This window comes from Castor canadensis, chromosome 2, assembly GCF_047511655.1.
Source record: "Castor canadensis chromosome 2, mCasCan1.hap1v2, whole genome shotgun sequence".
Taxonomy (NCBI): Eukaryota; Metazoa; Chordata; class Mammalia; order Rodentia; family Castoridae; genus Castor; species Castor canadensis.
The window spans coordinates 72342077-72366229 of NC_133387.1; the positions used below are offsets into that span (position 1 = coordinate 72342077).

At 36.0% G+C, this 24153-nt stretch overlaps 1 protein-coding gene across 6 annotated transcripts in view; it reads right to left on the reverse strand.

Moving 5' to 3' along the window:
* Immp2l (inner mitochondrial membrane peptidase subunit 2) overlaps nt 1-24153 on the reverse strand; it is a 930480-nt gene that overhangs the window by 877227 nt on the left and 29100 nt on the right. For 5 of the 6 annotated variants that reach the window (XM_074065039.1, XM_074065037.1, XM_074065035.1 and 2 more), the window contains exon 3: nt 8340-8476. In XM_074065039.1, the coding sequence (XP_073921140.1) occupies nt 8340-8474 (135 nt within the window). In that variant the 5' untranslated portion in view covers nt 8475-8476. Of the gene's footprint in view, nt 1-8339; nt 8477-24153 lie in introns of those variants that run through there. The other variant, XM_074065041.1, reaches the window with a different exon arrangement.

A 24153-nucleotide genomic window follows, 5' to 3' on the forward strand; every position in this document is an offset into this window, starting at 1 on the left:
AGGCCTGAAAATTACAACTGTTGTTAAGGTTCTTGGTTGGTTTGTTGTAAAGAAAAGTACTCTAAGTAGTGACGTCATCTTGTACCAAGGCTTAGAAGCATGAAAGAAAAGCAAGAAAGGAAAAAATTCCAGAGAAAAAAGAAGGAAACAAATAACATAGTTATATAGATCACTTGGATGACAGAGAAGAAAATTAGGCAACTGAGACAGTGAGCAGAGAACAATGGTATGGTTATACCTACAGTTAGTCTCAAATTCAGAAAATAAAAACCCAAATGTAATAAATAGATACTTTCCTTTCTTTTCAGAATATCCACTCCACTTGCACCTCAAAAATAGCATCCTTTCTTCTAGGAAACATAACATACTTCACTCCTAATTCTCACAGAATAATGCAGTTAAAACAGATACTCCCATTTTCTTACAGATCATTCAGCCTAGCCATGTATGTACCTTTCAAAAGCCAGGCTAATCACAGTACCCCACCCTGCTAGCCAAAGTTGATCTGTGTATTTGTAAAGATAAGAGCATGTGATCCTTTGGAAATATAAATAGGGACTCCCACAGGGATAAGAGACATTGGTTTTCATATCCTTAATCCATAAACACGCTACCAAGTTTCTCTCCTCCCTGTGAACAGTGTAGGAAAGGTGCCTGCCCCATATTTCCTCATCACAAGAGAAAAAAATGCACCAGGGTGGCACCATGGTGTCTCCAAGAACAAATTGGCTATATCTATACTCCCTTGATCTGTATCTTACATGGGAAAATCTCCTTAAACTGTAAGAGATTTCTTTATTTTTTTTTAATTTTCCTTTTTTTTAAAATTTTTATTTTTTTATTATTCATATGTGCATACAATGCTTGGGTCATTTCTCCCCCCTGCCCCCACCCCTTCCCTTACCACCCACTCCGCCCCCTCCCTCTCCCCCCCCACCCCCTCGATACCCAGTAGAAACTGTTTTGCCCTTATCTCTAATTTTGTTGAAGAGAGAGTGTAAGCAATAATAGGAAGGAACAAGGGTTTTTGCTAGTTGAGATAAGGATAGCTATACAGGGAGTTGACTCACATTAACTTCCTGTGCATGTGTGTTACCTTCTAGGTTAATTCTTTTTAATCTAACCTTTTCTCTAGTTCCTGGTCCCCTTCTCCTATTGGCCTCAGTTGCTTTTAAGGTTTCTGCTTTAGTTTCTCTGCGTTGAGGGCAACAAATGTTAGCTAAATTTTTTTTTGTAGTAAATGTTTTTTTTTTCTTTTATTATTCATATGTGCATACAAGGCTTGGTTCATTTCTCCCCCCTGCCCCCACCCCCTCCCTTACCACCCACTCCGCCCCCTCCCTTTGCCCCCTACCCCCTCAATACCCAGCAGAAACTATTTTGCCCTTATTTCTAATTTTGTTGTAGAGAGAGTATAAGCAATAATAGGAAGGAACAAGGGTTTTTGCTGATTGAGATAAGGATAGCTATACAGTGAGTTGACTCACATTAATTTCCTGTGCATGTGTGCTACCTTCTAGGTTAATTCTTTTTGATCTCACCTTTTCTCTAGTTCCTGGTCCCCTTTTCCTATTGGCCTCACTTGCTTTTAAGGTATCTGCTTTAGTTTCTCTGAGTTAAGGGCAACAATGCTAGCTAATTTTTTAGGTGTCTTACCTATCCTCACACCTCCCTTGTATGCTCTCACTTTTATCATGTGCTCAAAGTCCAATCCCCTTGTTGTGTTTGCCCTTGATCTAATGTCCTCATATGAGGGAGAACATATGATTTTTGGTCTTTTGGGCCAGGCTAATCTCACTCAGAATGATGTTCTCCAGTTCCATCCATTTACCAGCGAATGATAACATTTTGTTCTTCTTCATGGCTGCATAAAATTCCATCGTGTATAAATACCACATTTTCTTGATCCATTTGTCAGTGGTGGGACATGTTGGCTGTTTCCATAACTTGGCTATTGTGAATAGTGCTGCAATAAACATGAGTGTGCAGGTACCTGTGTCACAGTCTTTTGGGTGTATTCCCAAGAGTGGTATTGCTGGATCAAATTGTAGAACAATATTTAGCTTTTTAAGTAGCCTCCAAATTCTTTCCCAGAGTGGTTGTACTAGTTTACATTCCCACCAACAGTGTAAGAGGGTTCCTTTTTTCCCCTGCATCCTCGCCAACACCTGTTGTTGGTGGTGTTGCTAATGATGACTATTCTAACAGGGGTGAGGTGGAATCTTAGTGTGGTTTTTAATTTGCATTTCCTTTATTGCTAGAGATTGTGAGCATTTTTTCATGTGTTTTTTGGCCATTTGAATTTCTTCTTTTGAGAAAGTTCTGTTTAGTTCACTTGCCCATTTCTTTATTGGTTCATTAGTTTTGGGAGAATTTAGTTTTTTAAGTTTCCTATATAATCTGGTTATCAGTCCTTTGTCTGATGTGTAGCTGGCAAATATTTTCTCCCACTCTGTGGGTGGTCTCTTCACTTTAGAGACCATTTCTTTTGTTGAGCAGAAGATTTTTAGTTTTATGAAGTCCCATTTATCTATGCTATCTCTTAGTTGCTGGGGTTCCATTGAGAAAGTTCTTACCTATACCTATTAATTCCAGACTATTTCCTATTCTTTCCTGTACCAACTTTAGAGATTGGGGTCTGATATTAAGATTTGATCCATTTTGAGTTAATACTAGTATAGGGTGATATACATGGATCTAGTTTCAGTTTTTTGCAGACTGCTAACCAGTTTTTCCAGCAGTTTTTGTTGAAGAGGCTACTATTTCTCTATCGTATATTTTTAGCACCTTTGTCAAAAACAAGTTGGTTATAGTTGTGTGCCTTCATATCTGGGTCCTCTATTCTGTTCCACTGGTCTTCATGTTTGTTTTTATGCCAGTACCATGCTGTTTTTATTGTTATTACTTTGCAATATAGTTTGAAGTCAGGTATTGTGATACCTCCAGCATTGTTCTTTTGACTGAGTATTGCCTTGGCTATTCGTGGCCTCTTGTGTTTCCATATAAATTTCACAGTAGATTTTTCAATCTCTTTAATGAATGTCATTGGAATTTTGATGGGAATTGCATTAAACATGTAGATTACTTTGGGGAGTATCGACATTTTTACTATGTTGATTCTACCAATCCATGAGCATGGGAGATCTCTCCACTTTCTATAGTCTTCCTCAATCTCTTTCTTCAGAAGTGTATAGTTTTCCTTGTAGAGGTCGTTCACATCTTTTGTTAGGTTTACACTTAGTTATTTGATTTTTTTTTTTGAGGCTATTGTAAATGAAATTGTTTTCATATATTCTTTTTCAGTTTGTTCGTTATTAGTGTATAGAAATGCTAATGATTGTTCTATGTTGATTTTATATCCTGCTACCTTGCTATAGCTATTGATGATGTCTAGAAGCTTCTGAGTAGAGTTTTTTGGGTCTTTAAGGTATAGGATCATGTCATCTGCAAATAGGGATATTCTGACAGTTTCTTTGCCTATGTGTATTCCTTTTATTCCTTCTTCTTGCCTAATTGCTCTGGCTAGGAATTCCAGTACTATGTTGAATAGGAGTGGTTCCTTGTCTGGTTCCTGATTTTAGAGGGAATGGTTTCAGTTTTTCTCTGTTAAGTATAATGCTGGCTGTAGGTTTGTCATATATAGCTTTTATAATGTTGAGGTACTTTCCTTCTATTCCTAGTTTTCTTAGAGTTTTTATCATGAAATGGTGTTGGATCTTATCGAAGGCTTTTTCTGCATCTATTGGGATGATCAAGTGGTTTTTGTCTTTGCTTCTGTTAATGTGGTTTAGTACGTTTATTGATTTTTGTATGTTGAACCACCCCTGCATTCCTGGGATGAAGCCTACTTGGTCGTGGTGAATAATCTTTTTGATGTGTTGTTGAATTTGGTTTGCCATTATTTTGTTGAGGATTTTTGCGTCAATGTTCATTAAGGAGATTGGCCTATAGTTCTCCTTTTTGGAGGTGTTTTTGCCTGGTTTTGGGATAAGTGTAATACTGGCTTCATAAAATGTGTTTGGCAGTTTTCCTTCCTTTTCTATTTCATGGAACAGTTTAAGGAGGGTTGGTATCAGTTCTTCTTTAAAGGTCTGATAGAATTCAGCAGAGAATCCATCTGGTCCTGGACTTTTCTTTTTGGGGAGACTCTTGATTGCTGCTTCAATTTCATTTTGTGTTATAGGTCTATTCAGGTGATTAATTTCCTCTTGGTTCAGTTTTGGATGATCATATGTGTCTAGAAATCTGTCCATTTCTTTAAGATTTTCGAATTTATTTGAACATAGGTTCTCAAAGTAGTCTCTGATGATTTCCTGGACTTCCATGGTGTTTGTTGTTATCTCCCCTTTTGCATTCCTGCTTCTACTAATTTAGGTTTTTTCTCTCCTCATTTTAATCAGGTTTGCCAGGGGTCTGTTGATCGTGCTTATTTTTTCAAAGAACCAACTTTTTGTTTCATTAATTCTTTGTATGGTTATTTTGGTTTCTATTTCATTGATTTCACCTCTTATTTTTATTATTTCTCTCCTTCTATTTGTTTGGAATTTGCTTGTTCAAGAGATTTCTTTAAAATATCATCCTCATGATAGACAAAAAATTACCAGACCTCAGATCACTCCAATAACCCAACAAAAGAACTATTATTTTCTCTGTTCTAATGCACATGAATCACCTACAATCAGTGCTGTCCCCTCTTCCTCAACCCCTTTTTTCTTCAAATACCTGAGACTTCATGCTTTATGTCTTAGTTTTTACTTCTGTAATCACTGGGACAAAAGTTCCCTCAAGTCCAATATCACTTCCCCCAGATTTTTCAAACTAAAATTAAGGCAAGAAGAATGATCTCTCTCATGTCATGATAAAACTGGGCATCTTAAAGCATGAGAGATTCCAGCATCAATATATCCTGCCATGCAGAGGAAGCTGGTCTGAGAGAACTAAGCCAAGATGCAGACACAGCAGAACTTAGAAACAGAGCAGTCTGAGCACCTGGGCAACATTCAAGTCCTGGTTCCAGTTGTCTCTAACAACTGCCACAGTCCTGCCTTCCTCGTGGGTACAAAATAAGCCTTCCAATAAATTCCCTTTTATACCTAAGTAAACTCAACTTATTTGCCTATAACCAGCAGCCAAGGGAATTCACCATAATACACCATACAAATTCCAGGGTAATAAATTTGACTTTTTGGGAATGAGGATCAGGAATACTGCAAGACATTCTAATGCTTCTGCAGATTGAATGCATCTAATACAAGCCTGGCATTAGTATATGAACTGGCATTTGGCAATATAACAGGTACTTAAAAACTGCTCATGCTGAAAAACACTGACTCCTTACTCGGGCCCACAAACTAACTAGAAGCAGGAGAAAAGCCTGGCATCACTGACTCCATTTTACATCTGCCTCCTTAATTATACGATTCTCCCCTGAAATCATCTTAGTTTCAAAGAAGGAAAGGGCTGATCAATAACATCTTTATGACAATGGACAGAAACTATGCCCAAGGCAAGTATAAAGCTAACAAATAGCCTAAGAACCTTCATTTTGTATCTGGACTCCATTTTGTGTTGGCTCACACCTAACCTTGCTTGCCTTTTTCAGAACAGACCCAGTTAGTAACTTCTCTGCTCTATTCTGAGAAACCAAGGTACCCAGAGATTTTGGTGACATCTCTCTGGGCCAATCTGCATGCTGATCAATGTGCCAGTCTAATCAGTACACCCACTGCACCATGTATCAAAGAGACCAATGGCTACCAGTTCCACTCCCCAAACCAAGTTTCTAAAACCACTGCCTCACAAAAGCCCTTAAAACCTCACATTAATTACCCCACAGGGCCAATGCTAACTATGATACCTGGCCCTTTCCTCTTCTGGAGAGTAAAGAAAACTGTCTCTGCTTTAATTACAGCCTTTGTGAAATCTTTCATACCCCGCATACTGGCCACACGACTGGGAGCTAACAGAAAGGATCAGCTGAACCTCATAAGACAAACCAGCTCCCACATGAGAACAATTACCTATAAAAAGGAGACTGCTCTGGGAACATGTATAACCATCTCATGGGAACCAGACTGTTCCCTTAAGTGATGGCAACAATAACAACTTCTCCAGAACCCCTTGCAGAACTAGAACTGAGATAATGATTAATCAGGCCATATTTTGCCTAGAACTGCTTAATTATGCATACCTCTCTTGCCCAGCCCCAGTTTTTGCTATATTTAAACCAAAGCTCATGTCTCTACCCTGGAAGATGGGCTGAAGTGCTTACTTTACCTCTTCCCAAGGTGTGACCATGCCACATAATAAATCTCCTCTCTCTGCCCTTTACCCTATTTGTCACTTTATTTGGCCTACTGGAGCAAGTGGCTGGACCTGTGCCCTGGAATTGGGCTTCTGGCCTAGAACTCTGATTTTAAGAATGACTTAACACTTTCTTCACTTAGGGATAAACCTCATCCTTTCTTAAGACAATCAATTTCTTGTGAACAAGAATCATATCTTAAATATATTAATGAATTTACTTAATTGACCCCACAATCTATGAACATAGGTCTCTCTGTAGGAGTATACTAGGCTAACAAGAGGAAGACTGGTATATTAAGATTGCCATATGATCCCCTGAAATATCATCTGATCCAAGGTAAGGTGGTCTGGCATTCTAGGAAAATCCTTGTCAGCATAGTGTGGATATGTAGCAAAACAGCACTAAAAAAATTAGAGAAAAATCATCATTGATCTGATTATTCGTTACTAAAATATATACACCCATGTATGGATTCAAAGGGATCCGAGGAATCAAAAAAGGGATTTGGATTGCTGTGGAGAAGGCAGTTTTAATCTGAAATGAATAATCTGTTCAAAAGCTCTACAATACAAAAAAAAAAAACCTCTATCTCTTCATAAGGATTAAGAATAAATAAGGCTGTCAGGAAATGAAAATTGTAGAGGCAATTTTGAAATGCAAAAGATTAAATTGTATTTATAAGTAAAGTCAGACACCTACAATCACTCTGCATTTACTGTACTTCTGTATTAAAATACTTTTGCATGCAAGTAAGTGGCCAGGTTGTTTAGGGCTTGTGACCTGCTATGAAGGCAACCTGAAATACAAGGGTTGAGGTCAGAACATTCTGACCCTAATGACCCTCAAATAATGGAAGCAGAAATAAATGTGAAGACAAAGACAGCCTTGCTTTTAGCTTTCTGAAAAGAGCACATTTCCTAGATATCTGCTGGCCTTCATTATTCCCAGTGACTACCAAAACTCACAAAGGGGTCTGATTTTCATTATCAAAATTATAATAAATAAAGTAAATCCATCCTTATTCCTATAAGCTGATGCTTATGTCCTTAACTAAGTTCCAACTAACACAAAAAGAAAAACTATTCTCTGTATAATTTTAATCTCTTAGAAGTTTATATATTCATTTTACTTATTCTTTTTACAGAGCTATTTAAAGACAATGTATGAACTTAATACATGATAACAGAAGAAACCAAATCATGTTACAAAAGGCAAACACTGCTTAACTGTGCAAACTTTCTTATACAGCTAGGTTATAAATATCAGCTTTAGAACAATAAAATTTTCTGTAACTTATTCCAGAAGACTATTTACATGTAACTTTTAGAAATCTCTACTTCAAAGTTCTTCCATTATAAATTGAACTTAATATTTTCAACCAGCATACTGGAATATTTGGAATCAGTGATTAACTTTTCTACAAATTAAAAGTAAATATCAATATGAATAACTGAATTTGATCCATACTCATCCTGCAACTGTACTAATAATTTGATTTTTAAGATATTCAAATATGATTATAGTCATGGAAAATGGAAACATTTAGTAAAATCTCTTAAGTCTCCATTTATAATTCTCAGAAAAATTCAAACTACAGACTCAGAGAACTATTTGATACTTATTCCTATTTATCTCTACTCTAATTACAATAATATTGCATTAAAATGCCTTATAAAGAAATTTTGGGCCAGGTGTAGTGACCCATGTCTATAATTCCAGCACCTGAGAGGCAGAGGCTGGAGGATCAAGAGTTCAAGGCTAGCCTGAGCTTTATAGTGAAACACCGTCTCAAAAAAGGGAAAGGGAGAGAGGGAGGGAAAGAAGGAAGGAGAGAAGGAGGGAAGGAGGGAAAGAAAGGAGGAAGGAAGGGAGGGAAGGAGGGAGGGAGGGAGGGATTAACAGTACAATTTCTGTTCAATGCCTTTTTAAAACCTTCCAGTTCCCAGCATAGAAATAGTGAGAACTCTTATTTCTAGAGATTGAGAAACAATGAAGCATGTGCTTTAAAGAATGAAAATGAATTCATTTTCACCTGCATGGATGCTCCTTCCACTCTTGCCACGCAGGCAACTCGATCCAAGAAAGTCACTGCCACAGGCACAGCCACAAAGAACCCTTTACAAAAGGCCTTGAAGTATCTTTTCACCCAGCCTTGTGACTGTGCCATACCTACATACACAAAGACAAGAAGTAGGAAATTAGCCTCAAGAAAGGAGAAAAAAGTAGACAAGAAAACAACATAAGGAAAATAAGAGTGGGTTGGGGTGCAGCTCAATGAAAAGAGTATGTGCTTAGCATACACAAGACCCCAATTTCGATTTCCAGCACCACACACACACAAAAAAAATAATAACAATAATTGTAAGAGTTGGAGAACAGCAACCTTATTTCATAACATATTTCATACTTATCCCTTTAACCATTTAGAATAATTTTAATTTATAATCCCAAAGGGAAGTACATTTTATCAGGTTAATTCTTTTCAGTAGCTCAAATCTAACTGGAAACTTCAGTGGAAAAAATCTCTCCACAAAGAATATTAAGTTAGAAAAAAATAAGCACTCCAAAAGTAAATCCTTTTTTATTGCTGACTATTATGGTGGAGATGCATAGCCTTATCCCAACAGAAGTTTTAGCAAAACATGTACTTACCTAGCTGAAAATTATTTCCCAGCCTCTCTTATACATAAGTGTGACCCTATGTCTGGGTCTAATCAGTGGCATTATAGCAGAAATTACATATTTCTACATTATACCCTTAAAAAGAGCATATCTTCCCCTCTTTCTTCCCCTATGTTAAGAGCACTATGATGGTAGAATTACCCCTGGCCTGCCAACCAATTTTTCTGTTCTCCATCCCCCTACTATTCTCCCTGATTCCTTTTCCTGAGCCCTGACACAAGCACCCCTGCATGATCAGTGTGTGCACTAAGAACATCTGATTTACATCATGTCATGATAGTGATTTTCTGTGAAAAACAAGATGCTAGACACAGCAGAGCCAGAATGGTTCAAACCAACTTGACCATCACCTTGGCTGCTGTCGTGACCACTGGTGCTCCTCCAGTTTCATTACCACTACACTGTCCTACATCTCCATAGTAAATTATTCACCTAACAGGCCCACAACAGTTTACAGTTTCCATGACAATGCTGAGAACCGCCTAAACAAGATCCAGTGGGAAGGGAGGAGATTTCTTGAACACATAGTGTTCATGACTTCCTGGAAAAGTCATAAATACCCTGCCCACGTCCTAAATCTACATGATCCTCACTTCTTTCACTTGCTGAGGGGTGGGGAGAGGGGGACTGATCTGAGAGCTTCACTCCTGGTTCCTGCCACTGAATGAAGTTCTATCTCTTAGCTCCAAAGACCTCTGGCATGATTATTGTTCTGCTCCTGAGGGTTAAAGAACCAGGACTTGGCCTGACAAAAGTTGGACAACAGTAGGAACAGGAGTATCCATCTCAAGCTATAATATAAAAACTGGGTGTTAAAGATGGAAAAGCAACAAAACAGAAGGATCCTCAGCCGCTAACACTATGGAAGCACCTTAAATGTCCTGCATTGCGTATACTCAGACTGGTAAAAAATAGATAAATCACTTCTATCATTTTTAAATTGCCACTGTAGTAGCCTTTTGGCCTTTGCTATAGTAGCCAAACTAATCCTAACTAATGTGATAATAAAATCCACGCTACATCATGAAAAAATCACTGCATGAGAATTTAATAATATAATTTCCAATCTTCACTTAGCTCTATTAACCATTTGATTAATTTAATTAAGTTAAGGAATCTCCTTAACTGTCTTGTGCAATGAAAAATAAGATAGTGAGGGATCAAGATATGTTATCTTATTGAACGAGATAGAGCCAAACACAGCCCCTCAGATACAGAATACTCCTGGCTGGGAAAGATAAATCATCAGTTTCTTCAGTTAGACAAGCTCCATTTTCTACCCAATATTGGAAGAAGTAGGTGAAAGAGAATGATGGGGAAAGACGGGGGCCAAGAAAGGACTCCTTACTTCTCTTTCCTTATTTAGGGTGTGAAACTAGATCAGAATAACTAAAGCAATTCTTTAACACTGTCACAAAGCTCCCTCAGCCCTAAACTCATTGGCCAGCTAGCTTCCAAGATGAACCAAGATTTCCTGTCCCCTTAAGAGCAGGTCCAGAGGAGCTAAGAAATGCAATTAGACCAAGCAGCCACCAGAAAGGCATAGAGCAGGACAGCATTTTGCCTTTATTTTTAAGTTTCCAAAAGTCATGTTATCACAATAAGAGCAATGTTGTGATAATATTCATGTTACAGAAATGAAAAGAAGTAAAACTAGACAAAAACATGAGAAGGAATGAAAAAGACTGAGAAATATATATTCATGAAGACAAAGAAGGGAAGAAAGGAGAAACTAGTATTTAGTAAATACTAAAAGCAGAACTATAGACAAATTCGGCCCAGACACTCGTCTCTGAGGATTTTACTCAGTGAACTATTAAGTTAACCTTGAAATACGAAAAAAGAGGAGCATGTAAAGAAAGAGTATTGCTATCTATGTGACACACAAACTGTTGTAGTTAAGAAAGCACCTACAAAGAGTTTCTTCCAAAAGACTGCACATCCTATTTTATTTTGAAAAAATTTTTCCTTTGGAAGATAGGCACAAAATAGGATGATATGGTAATGAGAAACACATAATTTTTTAACCCTGACAGAGCAAAAAATTTTCCAGAATTAACAATCTAGAACAATGGGTTCCAACCTTATTATGATCGTGTCCCACTTGAAAAAGTACATCTTATATAACAAGCTGAGTACTCACTCAGACACATACACATTTACATACACACACTTATGACAGAAAGTAAATAACTGAAAAATTCCATAAAAAAATACTCACCCTTACTATATAATGGGGAATACAATCTGTTGTATTTCATTTTTTGAAAAACTGCTAGTTGCAAATTATCCACTAATTTTTATCCCACTTGACCTCATTTTTAAAACTTATCTATGAATATCCCAACTGCTAATTCTCTTTAAAATCTTTACTACTTCACAGGGGGGAAAAAATAATCTGCATTGGCTCATTCTTGATGACCTATAACTGACATCAATGGGGGTTTTGTATATGCATAGTAAGAAATAAAAAACAGCAATACATTTTATAGCTTTGTCCATATATATTGGACATATCATAACATTCACCCAAACTAGTAGTCTTTTATATTTAACTGAAATAAATGTAACCGCAGACTAACTTTGGAAAATAAGCAATTTAAAAACACGTTTTCATTCCAACTCATCTACCAACTGTAATCTTGAGTGAAATTGTTTATGAGTTCCTGCATCTGATACCCAAGAAATGTCTTTGGCCCAAGGTGCGAAATGCTTCTATGAGCAACCTCACCATTTCATTCCTGAAATAGTAAGCCTGCTTGACATATTTCATTCATTACATCCAGCTTTAATATGAGCCCCTTAGTAAAACTAATTTATCTTCAATGATGTTTTTCACCTAGAACCAAAAATACCTTTACTAACTCATTTTATACTTCTCCACAAGATATTTAATAAACTTTTTCAATGGACTGTTTTACAAAGGTCCTATTTATCATCTTCTATACAACTTGGCAACAGAAGAAAAACTTAGGCATATTCATTGGGTCAGTACCTTCAGGATGCAAAACGTGCATTTTCTTCAACATTAGATTTCATTGCTCAGTCTCTCTGAAAACACTTCTAACTCAAGATTTGCAAGTCAAACACCAGGCTTTGAACAAATTTAAAGTTCAATGACTTTCATATCTTTCCATTTTGGGGTTTAGAAAAAAAACAAGCAAATAAATAAATCCAAAGGCAGTGCACATCTGTTTGTTCCAGCCACATGGTCACGAGTGGCTCACACCTGTAATCCTAGCTACCCAGGAGGCAGAGATCAGAAGGACTCCAGTTCAAGGCCAGCCTTGGCAAATAGTTCAAGAGACCCCATTTCAAAACTACCCAACACAAAAAAGGGCTGGGTGGAGGGGCTCTCAAGTGGTAGAGCACCTGCCTAGCAAGCATGAGGCTTTGAATTCAAACCCCAGTACCACCTAAATAAATTTAAAAACCAAGTAAAAAGGTCTGGGGTATATAGCTCAAATGGTATAGCACAGAGGCCCTGAGTTCAAAAGGGGAAGGAAGAAAGGAAGGAGGGGAGGGAGTGAGGAAGGGAAGGAGGAAGGAAGGAAGGAAGGAAGAAAGGAAGAAAGGAAGGAAGGAGGGAAGGAAGGAAGGAAGGAAGGAAGATGGTCTCTTCCCTAAAATATATAGAAAACATAGTACAACACTACTCTTGATCTCCTTCCCATCACAGTAAACAAACCACACTTTCTCAATCCAGTCTCTCTTCTACTCAAGTAGAACAAAAATACTGAGTAAAATTCTTCCCTATAGCAATACTGACTAAAATGTTTATTTGCAGCCAATTCAGGCTATGAAGGAATACTGTCAAATGTTCTATCAAATGTTTGTTACTTCTATTCTAAAATCCACAAAATGAAAACATAATGCATTCTCTCTGATGTTCATCATGCCCTGTATGCATGGACTTTTACAAACTAGTTAGGGATATCTGCAGAATAAGAACTGGGAATGCCTACATTCAAATGAAGCTATTTCAGTTATAAGGTAGCATGCATAAATAAAATGTAAATAAATGAGAAAAAGACATTAACGTAAGTTGCTTTAAATTCACATTCCCAGAATTCTGATTTATCCCCTACACACACTTCTTTTCCAGTCTATGCTATCCTATATACTTCTAGTCCATTTAGTTGCTGTGGTCCCTAGGAAGGAACACAGTAAAAGTCAGGAGAAAGGCCAATTCATCTCTCAGCTCATAACTAGTCACATGACTGAACAAGTTTTTCTCATCATAATAAGAACAGGGTTGGATTGCATTTCTAAAGTCTTTTCTATTATGTCCATAATTTTTCATTGTTTTTTAACTGTTTTTCCAGGACTTTAGCAGATAATAAGACACTCTGGTTATTATTGACTAAGAAAAGATTTGAAGTTTTCTCTTAGGATTGAGTCTTTTTTAAGTGCTGAAAAGAAAAAAGAGTTAACTTTTAATAAGTGACTACTTAAAAGGCGCAGCAGGGAGTAAGTTGGAACCAGTGTGCTATGGCTTGGATATGAAGTGTTCTCCCAAAAGACTCATACATTGGAAGCTTAGTCCCCAATGCAAGAGCTGTTCAGAGGCAAGGATTTTGGGAAGTGATTGGCTCAGGAGAGGCTCTGACTTCATGAATGGATTAATTGATGGATTCATAATTTGATGGCATTATCGGGAGGTGATAGAAATGTCAGCAAGTAGGACCTGGTTGGAGAGTATAGGCCACTGGAACATGCCTTTAAAAGATGTCTCTTTTCCCTTTCCCCCTTCCTCTTGATTTTTCTCTGCTTCTTGGCCACCATGAGATGAGCAACTTTGCTCCTCCACACTTCCCTGCCATAATGCTCAGCCTCACCATAGCCCAAAAACAATGGTTCCAGCTGACCATAGCCTAAAACCTCTGAAACTGTTAGGTAATATAAATCTTTCCTCCATTTAAATTGTATTCTGTCACAGCAATGGGAAAGTGATTAACACCCATTGCAAATCATGCAAAAGATCATCTTAAATACAGATAAAGATCTGAAAGTGGCTGCTCTTTTACTTCTCATTCCACAACTCTACTGCTCACAGCATTGCCACTGTCTCCTGCATGACAGTCAGGGCAAGTATTTTTCTACTGAGAGATTATCAAGAAACATGTGGAAGGTGTGCCAATCTGACAGTGTGCAGATCCTGCTTCACACTAAGGGAGCAAAAGAAAAATAAAGGCTGCCTTGAGAATATGTAGAAGCAATGGCTATTTTCAAAAGGGAAGGCACACTAATCCTATCTTCTCTGAATTGTGAAGGACCCCAGTGAATTAAAACACTGTTAAAAGACTCAAGACAGGGGCTTATGGAATGGCTCACTTAGCCAGGTTCAGAAGGTCAAAAGCTGCATGTTTTCTCTCATATGTGGAATATACACCTAATACAAATACAAGCAATATTATAAAAAACAGGTCATGCTAAAGGGAAGTCACATACGAAAGGGGGAGGGTAAAAGAAGGAAGTTAAGAAGGTGAATATGATTGATGTACTTTCTATACAAGAATGAACATAGAGTTTTTAAACTTGTTGAAATCACCATAAGAAGGGAGCTAAGGTAGAAGGAAGAAAAATAGAGATGAACCAATTCAGGTTATAATATACATGGAAATGTCACAAGGAAACTCCCTGTGTAGCTAGCTTAAACAACCAAAATGTCATTTTCTTTTTCTTTTACAAAATGATGGAGGGGACAAATTCAAATATGATGTATTTGATATAGTGTAAGAACTTTTGTAAATGTCACAATGTATTCCCACCTAGCACAACAATAAAAAAATTAAAAATTTAATAAAAAAAGATTCCAGACATCACTTAAATACTAAAGAAGTCATACACAAATGAAAAAAATGAACATTACATTTCTATGTCAAGCCATACCAAATCAAAATTTTAAGATTCTATGGCATTCACATTTTGTTAAAGTTAATACAGTTCCCTGTCTATAGAAACTGCCAAAGAATAGTTCAGTGATCCAGTTTCCCATTCATACTTTAAATATTTAAAACTACCAAACTAATAAGCACCTCATGCCAGTTCCTCTCCAGAAAAAAAAAAAAATTCCTTTAAGCCATAACAATGAAGTTCTAAAATTATTCCTAGCAAAAAGAAAATAATTTTTATCAGTTACCTTGATCTTCCAGCAATTTATGTAAGTCATTTATGTTCAAAACATCACCCCTGAGAAAACTACTGCTTAAGTAGTAAGCATACCTGGGTCATTGCTGAAGTACTTAAACAGAGAATATTCTTAAATAAGTTTTCAGATTCAATTGAAATCATATTTGCCACCTGGCATATGGCATGTATATGTTAAAGTTCTTGATGATGCCAGCCTCAACCACATAGTAACCCATACTTCAGCTCCTCTCTTTCCCATAATGACTTATGAATTTATCATGCATGAATTCATCTAAAATCATTCTTGAATCTGCTTATATTTCAGTTTGTACAAAGTCAACAATCACTTATCCATAGCAACCAGGTAGATAAATACACCTCAAGTCATCCCACTTATAAGAAACTATTTAATAGTTGTGTGGGTAATAAGTATGTTATAGGTAATAACATACTTAAAGGTAATAAGTATGTTATAAAAACATAACTTTTTAACCATAGTAATAAATTTAAAAGGAGAAACTACCAAACTATGAATATCAGATAATATAAGAGTAGGGATCCAAGCAAATCCAAATCTGACATGAATTCCTGAATCATTCAACATATATACATATGTGGAAGAGGGGAGGGGTACTATGTATCCAGAAACTGCACTGAGAGATTATGTGTGGAATAGAATAAGCCAGCATGATCTCTGTCCATTGGATGGAGTTTGCATTTTCATTCTTTCAACTGTAAGTACGTACTTTGTGCTAGATGCTATGCTAAGATTCCAAATAGACCAAGCTATAGCTCCACCCTAGAATGATTTATGACAAGATCATTAGAAACAAGTAGATGACAACACATGATCAGTCTACTACTTCGCCCATGGATCTTTCCAGAAGGCCCTATTCTCAATAAAATAATTTAGCAGTTCTTACTTTAAAATTATCAAAATTAACAAAAATGGCAAAAAAAAAAATACAGTAATAATAAAGGTGGATGCTGGCAGAGAGGCTCAAGTGGTAGAGTACTTACCTAGCATGAGGCACTGAGTTCAAGCCCCAGCACCCGAAATTAATAATAATAATAACAAAGGGAGAAGCTATACACGTGCTGTGTTCTAGCACAGATACTCAATAGAAGTCAAAATTGGTATACTGATAAAGGTAAGAGTCTTTATCCTGACCTAACACATCATCTTTGATACAGATAATTATAATTCTCTATTGCTAAACTGATAAGCATTTGGATACTAAGAGAAGAGATTAAAACTGACATTCAATTTTAAGTCACAATATTTAAAAACAAATCAATTTTAAAGACATGACTAGTACAACTGGTAAAGAGGGAAAAAACACTGTCAGAAAACAACTAGGATGGAAATTCATAAAGGCTTCCTGAGCTTTGGTAAGGGCTCCTTCAACTTGTACATGCCACACCCTTCTCTCCGCCTCTGTGGAAGAGCAGGCCCACCCTGCTCATTTGTAATGCTCTGCAGAAGCAGCATCAGCAAAGACAGAAAGTCAGTGAAACTACGTGGGCTTTGAATCTAACAGACAGCTCAAATCACAATTCACTTAGAGCTAGGGGTGTAGCTCAGTGGTAGAGCACTTACCTAGCACGAGGGGGGCCCCAGATTTGATCCCCACAATAGACCCCCCCCCCAAAAAAATGTGACTTTCAGCAACTTCATCTAACTAGGCCAAATTTCTTCATCTATGAAAAGTGCACAGGGTTTTTGGAGATTTAAAATATTCATATGCATTTTTTTAAATCAAGCATTTGTATGAAGAAAACAAATCACCCATAAAACTCATATCTCAATTTATGCAATGTACTGAAGAATAATGGCTATATCATTAAAGATATTTCTTCAGATAAAAACATTACAATAAAGAAGACTAATAATAACAAATCCAAAAAAGATAACAGAATCAAGTATGTCCATTACACACACTAAAACCCATAAAGCCCATCTTCTAGGTGATAAGGTTTCTCTTTTATTCTGCTTCAAAACTTATTCTCTTCTAATATTTGACTGTTTATGGAAATCACTGCTATAACAACTGAACAAGAATTATGGGATGCCAAGTACATGTTCAGCAATGTCTTAGGTGTCTTGAGAATATTTTTAAAAGGCAGACTAAAAGGAAATATACAACTTAGTGACAGAATTGAACCACAAGAATAAATTATGTCATAGTCATTGAGTAAGGTGGGAAAAGGAAGATAAGTAAGAGCTAGAACTAGAAGAAAAAAATTCACAATGAGAAAAGCTGGGAACAATGAATGAATTAGAATATAGGTGATAGGTTTAAGAATGTTCATTACAAAATTCCCACAACTTTTCTGTATGTTTAAATTTTTTTCATTAAAATGTTAAAAATAAGAGAACAAATTATATTTAACAAATGTCTTGAATAAGACATTTGAATAAGAAGAAAATGTAACACTAAGAGTAAAGTTATATATGGACTACTTGAGGTAGTGAAAATATTGGCTTACTAGTTTTTTGGAAATAATGTAAAACAAAATTCATAATACTTCACTAGGCCTTTCTAAGAGCTGGCTCAAACCACCCTAATTCTGAAGATTAACCTTATCCTGAAATTCAATGTAGATACCATTTCACAGCATTTACAACTAAGTACCAATCTCAAATTTCAGTTATTAAAATGCCATAAATTGTGCAAAATAGTTTACCATAAAATTAATAGGACATTGAGCAGCCTTTTGTAGTATGAAAAAATCCAATTAAATGATAACTATTAGCAAGGAGAAGCTTGGTCAGCTTTAAAGTTCAGTAACCCCCAAATTTGAATATCAAACAGTACACTATATATTTTTTTCTAATTTAATAAAGAAAAGCATAATTGGTATCATTAACTAGAAGCTAAAGGAAATGTGGGTTTTAAGCTAACAGTATGGCAACTTAGATATTAGCTATAAAGGAAACAGGCCCAGTACTTATCCACAACAAAAACAAAAAAATTAGAATATTTTAGACTATTTCACCATAAGCCAATTTATGCACAAAGCAATATTTTAAATTAGTAAAAGAACATATTTCTGGTATCAGAAATACTTACAAAATGGCTAAGAATACTGCATTATTTAGCTTTATAGTTCTGTGTGAAATTGGCCTTAAAAAATTAAGAGAGCCAACAAATTAAAGAATTATCTTTCTCAAAAAAAAAAAAAAAACTTGCAAAAACCAAATTAAGAAATAAAAGTGAGACAGGAGAACTAAGGAAAAGATGATAACATTTGGAACATAAGAAAATGGGCACAAAATAAACAAGAAGAATATTAGAAAGTGAGCATCAGACAATAGCAGGAGCAATGGGAAAATGTCACTAGACACCACAGGACATAGTTTCTGAAGGACCATCATCTAAGTATGTGAGCTTTGCTCCACCTGCCCACCTTGCTAACTCACATTTTGGCTTACATACCTAACACTGCTTCTTATTCACTTCTCTTAGATATTTTTCACAGCAGCCTGATTGCTCCCCAATTTTAGAATGGCTCAGTGTTCTCATAAGTGCTCAACAGTAAGTAGAATAGGCAATTTTTTTTGAAGAAGATGGTTCCAGAGTCTCATGACAATCCTAAACTGAACCCTACCCTTCATATTTCAAATATGTTGCTTTCTTTACCAGATGACAAATGCCTATAAAAGTGAATAAAATGTACTAACTCAAATTCCCATCAAAAGACTGAGGACCAAAAACATGACTTTTCCTTTTATCTGGTTTGGGAGTAGAAAGTAGAAAGGTTTCTCAAAACACCCAAGCCACTGGACCACAAAGGGAAAACATAGGAAGTAAAGGACACAAAAAAGTCGGATTGAAAAATAGTATGTAAAACCACCAAACTCATGGCCAGCCTAGAGACTGTTCCTACCCTTTATGGAATAATAAATATCAAAATCAGAAACACAGGCTCCAGCAGCAGGGAAACACATTAGGGTTCTGATTAGTGCATCAAACATAAAACCTGTCCAAACTACGGTTAGAAGATTTGGAAGGCTGCCCACAGCCCATCCATGGCAGCTGCAGGTCCATGGGGAACTCAAGCAGCAGTGGTGCAGGCACAGTGCTAGATAAAGATGCAAGCCAGATGAAAAGATTTATGTTATCTAAGGTTAAAGCAACAATAAAAATCTCCTTTGGAATAAGTGCCTGGGGTCCTTTAAACTTAAAAGTTCATGCATGCTCATGAATACACATGCATATACTTACCGAAGTGGCAACAAAGACCAAGGAGTCAATGTAAGTTAAATTAATAAATAAGTAAATAAAAATAGTCAAGAGGCCACAGTACAAAGAAGTTCATACTGTGTAGTGTGGAGAAAAGGCAGATGGAGCACAGCACTATCCAGACTTGAATGTCTGCTGCATAGAAAGGCCAGGGATTATAATGAGCCTCTGATGAGTAGTACAGCATATGGGGCTGGAAGTAATTTACACTGTGCCCCACACATAAATGCCTTCTTCTGATTTTTGCATACTTGCCCATATATTAGAAGACACTGTTTAAGATACCTGTAAAATTGCTTTTATTTTTGATACCTGTGAATTTCATTAGCATGCAATACCCTTAAATTAGTAATGTATCTGTAAATCAAAACATTCAAAATTACTCATAGAAGCATAAAATAGTATAAAACAATTTTTAAGATGTTAATAGCAGGAATCTGCAATGAAATACAATGATCCCAATGAAGCATAAGAAGTTAGACAAATAAAAAAACTTAAAATGTCACCAGATTATTGTCAATATTACCTTGTATAAAAATTTTAAATACTTGACAAGCAAACCAGTGAGAGCAAGTGGCATTAAAATACAGTACAGCATAGCACTATGACATTTTATCAGTTTCATGTAAGACTCTTTAAACGAACCAATGTATTACAGATGCAGTATTAGTAGTGTGTATGTGTGTATGTATACACATATATGAATACAATACCATAAATATACATGTATATATATATACATATATGTGTGTAAAAAGAACAAAAGGAAACTGTGGTAGTTTTTAAATGCAAATTATTTAATGGCACAGTCTTCAAAATGTGAAGCCTTAGAGCTAGGGATGTAGTTCAGTGGTAGAGCACTTGCCTAGCATGGGGCAAGGTCTTGGGTTTGATCCCAAGCACCACAAAAAAATAAATAAATAATAATAATAATAATGTGGAGCCTAATTCTCTCCCATTCAGAGTGAATTAGATGGATAAGACTTAGTGACTTTCTTCTAGCAAATAAATGTGATACTGTGAGACTTCTGAGGCTAGTCATGAAAAGGCCAGCTTCTTCCAGGCCCTTTCTCCTCTCTCTTGAATTACGATTTCTATGCAAGCCAGCACCCTGTCATAAGGACATGGAACCTGGGCAGAGAGGCTCATGTGAAGAGGAATTGAGGCCTCCCTCCCACCCACAGACAGCAGCCACCCACAGCCAGCAGCCACTCACAGCCAAGTGAGTGAGCACCTTCCAGGCAGCTCTGCAGCCTCAGTTAAGCCTTCAGGTGACTGTGGCATGGGGTGAAATCTGAACTTCAACCTTAAGAGGGATCCCAAACCAGAACTGTGAAACTGAGCTGCTCCTAACTTTCTGGCCCTGGAAACTGTGAGAGTTAATAAAGGCTTTAAGCCAATAAGTTTAGGAATATTTCTTTTTGCATAATTAACTACTATATTAAGCCCAGAAAAAACACCCAAGGACAAAAAGAAATTTGGTATATGATGAAGTCAAATACCATACATTCACAGTAGGAAGAAAGGGAGTTGAATTAGCAAATGATGTGGAGACAACTTATCACAATTTGAAAGAGAAAATCAAAATAAATATTTAATTCACTGTAAGAAAATAAATTCCAGTTAAGTCAAACATTAAATACAAAAATAAGAAAGTAGTAAGATAAAGGCAAACATCTTTTAAGGATAGAAACCAGAAAACAAAAGGAAAATACTGATGGATTCAACTACATAAAAATTTTTTTTTAATCATGAATAAAAGAAAATCAGTATAATAAATAGCAGCATATATTAATAATAAGAGTTTAATATCTTTATACAATCCTCATAAATTATAAGAAAAAACACAAAAGTTATGGCAGAAAACCAGGCATGTCTATAATCCCAACTACTCAAAAGGTTGATTATCAGAAAGATGACAATTCAAAGCCAGCCTGGGAAAAAAATTAGTAAGACAACATCTCAACAAATAAGCCAGGCCTGGTGATTTACTGCTGTAATTCCAGCTGTTAAGTTATCTGAGGAAGCTGGGAGTGCAAACTAAGAAATGCAAAAAGTTCCCTTGTGTTCAAAATAAAAGTGATAATAAGATTTTTAACTTGGATGAAATTGGTGTGTGTTAGAAAGGAATGACCTCAAGGACCTAAAAGTCAAAGAAAGAAAACCAGGGTTTAAGGGTAAGATCTACTGTGATGCTACGTGAAAATGTCATTGGAGATTTAATAGTGCTGTCATGTTTTTACAATTGCTATTTTGTTAGGTCTGTTTTTAAAATTTCACCTATTTCTAACAATGTATTCCTAGCCCTATTATCCTTATAACCCCTGTTATTTTTAACATGATTTTGAAAATTAAGTATTTTCAGGAATGTATATATGGCATTAATAAAATAAATATTTTTACTATGTTGAGTAAAACAGTGAAATAGAGAAACAATCCAAAAGAAAAAAGGGAGAGGGAAGGAAGGGGAGAGGGAAGGAGGGGGAGAGGGAAGGAGGGGGAGAGGGAAGGAAAAGAGAAGAAAAACTTTATACTTCATTTTGCTTCAATGATAGTTTCTAATGAACAATATTAAGTGCTGAGCAAAAAAACTCAATATTTTTAATTTATACTACACATTTTGATTACAGATAACACATATAAAAAGAAATGTTCTTTGCCTCACTAGATACATAATATCTAAACAAGTCCAGGAATTAAGCAGTCATCAACTTTGGAAGGGAAGACTAATCAAATTAAATTCTAAGCACAGTATTTGATCATATACATTCAGTAGGATGGGGGTGGGGGTAAAGAAAGGGAGGTATGCATTGGGAACTAGAGTGCTCACTGGGAAAAAAAGACATATAAATACACAGGAGGAGTCAAGGAAGCTACGGAGCCCTACAAACAAATATGCCAGAGCAGCAATGAGTATGTCTATACTTTTAGGTTCTACTACCAATCCTCACTTTAAGTAACTACAACTTTATAGCAAAAGGTTGACTGTGGAGCTGAGTCAGAGAAGGTATACATGAGCTATTCAGTCTTAGTATGCCACCAACAAGTGCTCAGAAAAAAAGGCGGAAGCACATAAAAAGGACATAACATCAGTAATAAGTACAATCCATTGAAAAATGGCCTTGAATTTGCTTATTTTCTGAATCTGACCAATATTAAAGAAATAGGTATGAAGCTTCAAAAGGTAAAATGGATAATACTAGTTTAATTTTTATAAATAATTTATACATAAAATATTATAACCTAAATAAGTTGAAGTGCAAAATAAAATTATAATATTTTTAAATTATTTTTTGCGATCATGCTCAAACATAACAGAAATTCCTTTGCAGGTAAAAAAGACATTTTTTCCTATTCCTAAATTATCTTTCTACACTAATTTCCAAAGAATAATTGTTGAGCTGAGTTACTTTTTCACTGTTCTGAGTGTTATATCTGCATATCCAACAGTTAAGTGAATTAGGGATTTGTAGTAAAAAGAAAGCTTGTGAATTTGAAGACTATTTTAAATGTACCATATTTTAGCAATTACCATTAGTACTAGTGTACAATGGTTGAATCCTTGTAGCTTTGTTAAGAAACAACTGATATTGAAATTATAATTCTAAAGGCTATGTTGAGAGGAACAGAGAAGCCATTACAATAAAAGAACAGTAAGTCCCTCTACCTTTAGTATTTACTCCTTTTATATCCATAAAATTTTATTGAATGCCTGCTAGGTGCCAGGCATCATAACTATTTTCTACACTCAAAGAATGAAGACTTATCTGTGTATCTATATAGATATGAACATTACATTGTTCTTTTGAATTATTGTAGCCTTGTGATAAGGTTAAGAGGGCTATAAAAATAAAGATAGATTTTATAAAGGAGAGAAGTGATGGGGTATTCTATACTCTCTGGTCCTTCTATGCTCAGAGAATGACTATATTATTCAAACAGTTGCCCCAAGATCAACACAGTAGTTAGCCAAAGTGCCCTCTCCTAAAAAGATACAAATCATCCTAACTTCCTCCTCCTTGAAATCTTTAATAATCCCCTATTTCCTATAGTATGATATCAGGCTGCTCATATTTAGCACACATGGTGAATTATGATGAGATCTCAAGTCTCATCACTTCCACTTTTTCATTGCACATCAGGCACCAAACAAACCCAGCTAAATGCAATTTCTAGAATGCTTGTACTTATCTCTGGGCCTTTACACATGCTTTCCCTTCTACATCACTTTTCCCACCTTTCTTTGTCTTGGTCAACTCTTACTCATCCTTCAGGTTAGGTTAGATGTTACTGTACCTAGAAGTCTACCCTGACTCCCCAAGTCTGAATTACATGTCCTTCCTATGTATTTCCATAAAATCCTATACTTTCTCTAACATAGTACTTATCATCTTATTTTCTCATTCTTACCTCCAATTGACTGAATTTCTATGAGGTCAGAGAATCTCATTCACTGCCATACTTCAGTGCCTTGCACTTCAATAGCTTATTGGATTAATAAATCGCTTTCCAATAATTTATTACTAAAATAGTCTTTAAAATATTTGTTAGCTAACCTCGTAATTTCCTGTCCATATAGTCTATTTACATCACGTTCGGAATGTGATGGTTGCTGTACAGACACAGATTGAAAGATATTGCCCAAATTTTGTGTGTACAATAAGTATGTGCATACATGTATGCATATCTGACTATCCCCATCTTTGACCTGATAGTTTAATTTTACTTCCCAGTTAATGATATTTATGGAGAAAGTGGTTTTTAAAGAATTATACATCCTCTCTC